Source organism: Dendroctonus ponderosae, unplaced genomic scaffold (assembly GCF_020466585.1).
Source record: "Dendroctonus ponderosae isolate FM_Combo_2020 unplaced genomic scaffold, Dpon_F_20191213v2 Dpon_F_20191213_8, whole genome shotgun sequence".
Classification (NCBI taxonomy): domain Eukaryota; kingdom Metazoa; phylum Arthropoda; class Insecta; order Coleoptera; family Curculionidae; genus Dendroctonus; species Dendroctonus ponderosae.
The window spans coordinates 12396373-12401193 of record NW_026019016.1 but is presented as its reverse complement, the minus strand read 5'-3'; the positions used below and the strand labels follow the sequence as shown (position 1 = coordinate 12401193).

The 4821-nt window shown below is 44.8% G+C and overlaps 2 protein-coding genes across 3 annotated transcripts in view; one reads left to right on the top strand and one right to left on the bottom strand.

Annotated features, from left to right (window-relative positions):
* Positions 1-1269, top strand: part of LOC109541932 (gastrulation defective protein 1 homolog) — a 3958-nt gene extending 2689 nt beyond the window's left edge. For both annotated transcript variants that reach the window (XM_019910932.2, XM_019910930.2), the window contains 3 exons: positions 384-586; positions 711-885; positions 942-1269. In XM_019910932.2, coding sequence (XP_019766491.2) covers positions 384-586; positions 711-885; positions 942-1186 — 623 coding nt within the window. In that variant the 3' untranslated portion in view covers positions 1187-1269. The remainder of the gene's footprint in view (positions 1-383; positions 587-710; positions 886-941) is intronic.
* Positions 1246-4815, bottom strand: LOC109541926. Its single transcript, XM_019910922.2, has 2 exons — positions 2965-4815; positions 1246-2890 (listed from the first exon to the last, which is right to left on the bottom strand). The coding sequence occupies exons 1-2, from the start codon at positions 4393-4395 to the stop codon at positions 1277-1279; spliced, it is 3045 nt and encodes a 1014-aa protein (XP_019766481.2). The 5' UTR covers positions 4396-4815; the 3' UTR covers positions 1246-1276.
* Between the last annotated feature and the right edge of the window lie 6 nt (positions 4816-4821).

Genomic DNA, 4821 nt, shown 5'->3' with positions numbered 1-4821 from the left:
CGTTCTTGTGCATTTTGCCTCCGAGATATGAGCAAAAACGGGACGGGAAACATGGAATTTTGGCATAATCTTGCACCTAAGTGTGTGATATTCAAATTTCGCTTTCTGGCTAAAAACTGCTCGAATTTCCTCATTAACGTGTGAATCGACTTTTCAATTCTCTGTTCTCTATCTAAAAGCCATTTAGTTCTCTTTGGAATGATGTAAAAGCGAGCGTTGTTGCTCATTTTGCTTCCGAGAAACATGCAAAACGGGATGGAAAACATGAAATTTTGCAATTATCTTACGCCACCCTTGCATAAAACGACGATCATTTTTCTAGTTTCATAGATAACAGAAGACTGTATTTTTTCTACATAACCCAGTATTTCATGCGGTTTTAGGCGAAAAAACTGGCAATATCAACTTTTACGACACCGCCACGTTCAATCTTCTGAAGACGGTGCCAGTGAGCGCTTCGCACGCAATTAAAATCAACTGGCATTCGAAACTGAATCAGATATTCGTTGGAACTGGGGATGGCAATGTTAAGTGCTTCTACGATGAAAACCGCAGCTTGCGAGGCGTTACCTTATGTGTGGTCAAGGTAGGATCTTTACTATTGAACTGATTAATACGAAACGAAAATATCGGCGCTTTCTTGAGCCGGATAACTCGATTCTTCTCATCGCTAAGCACTTGCGATTGATTAATTCTATTGACCCTTTCAGACCCATAGAAAGGCGCAACATTCCGAAGTGGTCAGCAGCCAGCAAGTGATCACACCCCATGCTTTGCCGCTGTTCAGGCAAGAGCGCCGGAAAACTAGCAGGAAACAGATGGAAAAAGACCGATTAGACCCTGTGAAATCGAAGCGGCCCGACTTGCCCATCACATCAGGACAAGGTAAATCTTACGCTCAAAAGAGGCTTGTTTGATGCGAATAACGGTCGGTGTCTTAGGGGGTAGAGTGGCTTCAAGCGGGGGCACTTTGAGCAGTTACGTAATTCGCAATCTTGGCTTGAGCAAACGGGTGGACGACGATCAGGATCCAAGAGAAGCTATCCTGAAATACGCCAAAGAGGCGGAGGAAAACCCGTACTGGATTGCGCCTGCTTACGCGAAAACTCAACCCAAAGTTCTGCTGGCGTCCACGTCGCAAGACGATAGCGATGAGGAACCAGAAAGCAAAAAGAGTAAGCATTAGTTAAGCTAGTTTAGGGGTGGCGTTCTTCTGCGGGTATCCGCAGATAGAAACACTGACTAGAAAAATACACTATATTAACAATCCGATGTCCTAACTGTACTGTAAAGACTGTTCTAGTTTCTCTAAGTGCAACCTTAAAGTCCTATCGTAGCTAATGCCTCTGAGCCTTTCCACATTTCCCACATGGCTTTTGATGGTCTCCAGCACTTCCCGTATGTCGCGAGGGACGAACTTGGACAAACAGCTCATGAGCTGGAAGTAATTTATTGTGTTTAAGGCAATGTTTTTGTCGGTTATTTCTATCACAGTTTGCTTGAATTGAGGCCGCACATGTATAAACAGCGGTGAATTCGTGATGTGTTTAATAACGGCGATGGCGCTACTTCTCTGCGAATGAAATATAACGACTTCAAACAGTCCGTAGAGCGTTTCGCGTACGATTCGTTGAAACAATGGCAGCGAGCCGGTTGTTGAAGCAACATCGGAGACGATTTTTAGCGCCTTCAGTAAATTGGCGTCCGATTCCTTGATGGGGAGCTTAAAGTACGATTGGCTAATTTTCTCCAAAATCACCTGACTGAGCTTTTCGTTCTTCAGACAATCAACTACAGGCGAATCCGTACTGGGAAAATAGGGCAGATATTTGATCACCATATCTCGCAAGGTGCGCTCCAAATAGGGATCGGAGGTACCATTTAACTTGACGAAAGCATCGAAAAACACTGTCCAATGCTTCCGAACAGCGCTTAAAACGAAATTGTGCAGCGCCCTTTTACCCAACATAAAGTCATTAGGGAACAGCAAAATGTGTACGAGCTTTGTTAGGATTGTAACCGGTTTGTTGCGATTGTAGATCAAACTGCCGCAACTTAAAAAAGCTAAGGATGCGTACTTGTAGATTCCAAGTACTGTTTGTTCACTATCAGGATTAGCCAAGTACTGGCCGAGAGTTTTCGCTAGATTAACCAAGGCCACTTCGGTGAGTTTAAAACAGTCCGCCGAGTTTCCGCCAACGTATTCCAGAAAACTCCCCATTGGATCATCGGCTGTTTTCAAGCGCTCCTTTAGCGCTGGAGGGAATATGTCCAACTTGATAATCATTTTGGTGAGTTCGCACTGCGGCTCGGCCGTTAAAAAGCAGATGTTTGTCCAACTTTGAAGAAGAATCTGCTCTTGTTGGGACGTTAAGATTAGACTATCAGGGTAGCTATCTAATACCACTTCCAAAAACATTGAGGCCACTTTAGGCGACACAGTTTCGCTGGTGAAATAGGCAAACGCCTCCGATGCAATGTTGTTGTAACTTAGGGCTAGTTTTCCGGCTATTTTGCCGATTACGGCCGGCGAGTTAGCGGCGGCAGCTAATTGTTTCAAATTGGGGTAGAGCGTGTTTTTGAAGAACTCCTCCCAACACCCCCAGGAGTCGGCGTTGCTGCATTTGTCCAAGAGCCGCAAAATCACATTCAGGGAATAAGTTAGATCGGGAAAATAGCATACAGCTTGATATTGCCCTAGCCAGTTCCCAAACAGTAGCCATTGGTGCAGTTGCATGTTTGCGCTGTGGTTTATGATGGATTCTAGGTTTTCCAAGAAGTTCTTAATGAGGTGAAACGTTTTCTGGCTGGCGGCAGCTTGTTGAAGCATTTCCGATATTGCGGGCGCCAGTTTTTCAACCGAGCGGCTCTCCCGCACGTATTTCAGTACCTAGAAAAGAAAATTAAAACCCAGTCATTCTTTGCTGGTACAAACGAGGAATAGTGAATTGAAAAAGCACTTACTATGGCAGCATACATGTTCCATACAGGTACAGTATACTTCTTCCCTTTGGGTAAGTTGGCCAAAAAAGCCAGCATTTTCTTCTCGATTTCTTCAAAGTAAATCGAACTGAGTCCCAAGAACAGCATCATCACATGCCTAATCCCTGTCTCTGTTAGATCTTTAATCTTATTTGGGCCCAGCCCCGAGTAGATGCGCCCCTTGATCTTTCCCCAATGCGTGGGATATTCTTTCAAGTAAAACACCAAGATTCCAACGAACATCTCAAAGTCCTCACTCGAATTCTTGGGACAAAACATCACGTTGTCTATAGCTTCAACTATACTAAGCGCCGATGCGTCCTGACCCGAGCTGTTTTGGGACACGTTCAGTCGTTTACTGTAGAAATCCCAGATCATCTGCAGTATCTCGATTTTGCCTTCCTTGAGCCACAAGTCGCAGATTAGGGGCTCGATTGTCCTCAAACTGGTCAGGAGCGACTCGCAGTTGCTGCTGCTGAGCAGCTCTTTAAACTTGGTTTCGAGAAACTTGTAGTTCGGCACAATTCGCTCACTTCTAGCGCCTACGTCTTGGAATTGGCAGTCGAATCTATGGACGTGGGCCAGCTCCTTTAGGAAACTGAGGGCCACCACTGGATTCTCCTGCAGCAGCACTCGGTTAAAAGTGTTCCAAAATAACGGCCTGGCTGGCTCAGTTTTCTCGGCTATTAGCTGCATAATTAGCCAGAAGTTTTCCACGCAGCTACAGGCAGTTTGTTTGGACTCATGTTTCACTTTGAATATCACCAGCAGGTTCTTCAGGACGGTTTCGAGAATTTCTTCGATGATTTCGGCCGTTGGCCCGCACAGATAGTACAGGATGGTTACATAGTAGTACAAGTCTAGGAGGGTGTGGAAGTATATAAAAAACCTGCAGGTTTCCTGCCGGGACGTTTTTATATTATAGACAACGCCCTCGTTGAGCGCTGCGGCGGACACGACGCACTTCATAAACACCCGCAGGCATTTCAGCAGCTTTTCTTGGACCGGTTGCCGGTGGTTTTCCTCCAGGCCGCTCAGGCACTGCACAATCGCATCAAATGCCACGTTTATGAACGTCCTTGCCGCCAGGGCTTCGCCCGACGAGCCACTGTCACTCAACAGAACTACTTCTTGCACAGAACACCATTTGGACCGAATCAAACGCATTAGAACACCAAAATCGTCCATAATTTCACTGTTGTAGTAAACGTAGGGGCCAATGCGGCACAACCGGAGCTCCGCCACTGTCCGACGTGTCGCGTTATTGAATGTGGTCCGGAAGTGTTCTCGCAAGTCGTCAGGGCCCCCTTTGCAACAGTCGAACTGGTAAGTACGAAACATTTTGATTGTTTTGAAACGTTTGTAGGTTAGATTTTTGGATAACCTAACCTTACACAATTTATTATTAATCATTTTACGTTGGTGTATTTGTATGTTTTACCTTTTCAATTGTATTTTGGTTGCTGTTGATCATTTACGCTTAATTGTTATAATGAAGGAAATTCTAGAAGCCGCAGACATAGGCGGAGCAAGTGAAAATGAACTTGAATATTACATATATTTATAAACAGGGGTGGTAAGTATAACTGTCTTGAAGTGCATACTATCCAAGGCTTAGTGGAGATACGAGGAACAGATACGATAAACAAACTGAAGTTTTTGACCCTTGTTTGATCCCCCTTGGTCATTGCGGCGTGATATTCATAAGTTCCCCAACATCACGACGTATTTGGTGAATTACTCAATTTAAAGCCGTAGTTTTTACATTGGATTACAGCTCAAGGCTTATAAAGATTTGCAAGTTTACAAGTATGCTGAGTCTGGCACGGTTCAAGAGAT

Bases quoted from the DNA above. Each gene is read 5' to 3' on its own strand.
- LOC109541926 (XM_019910922.2), bottom strand. From the start codon at position 4,395: ATGATTAATAATAAATTGTGTAAGGTTAGGTTATCCAAAAATCTAACC. The intron at 2,891-2,964 runs GTAAGTGCTTTT...TTTCTTTTCTAG, and splicing joins GGAACATGTATGCTGCCATA to GTACTGAAATACGTGCGGGA.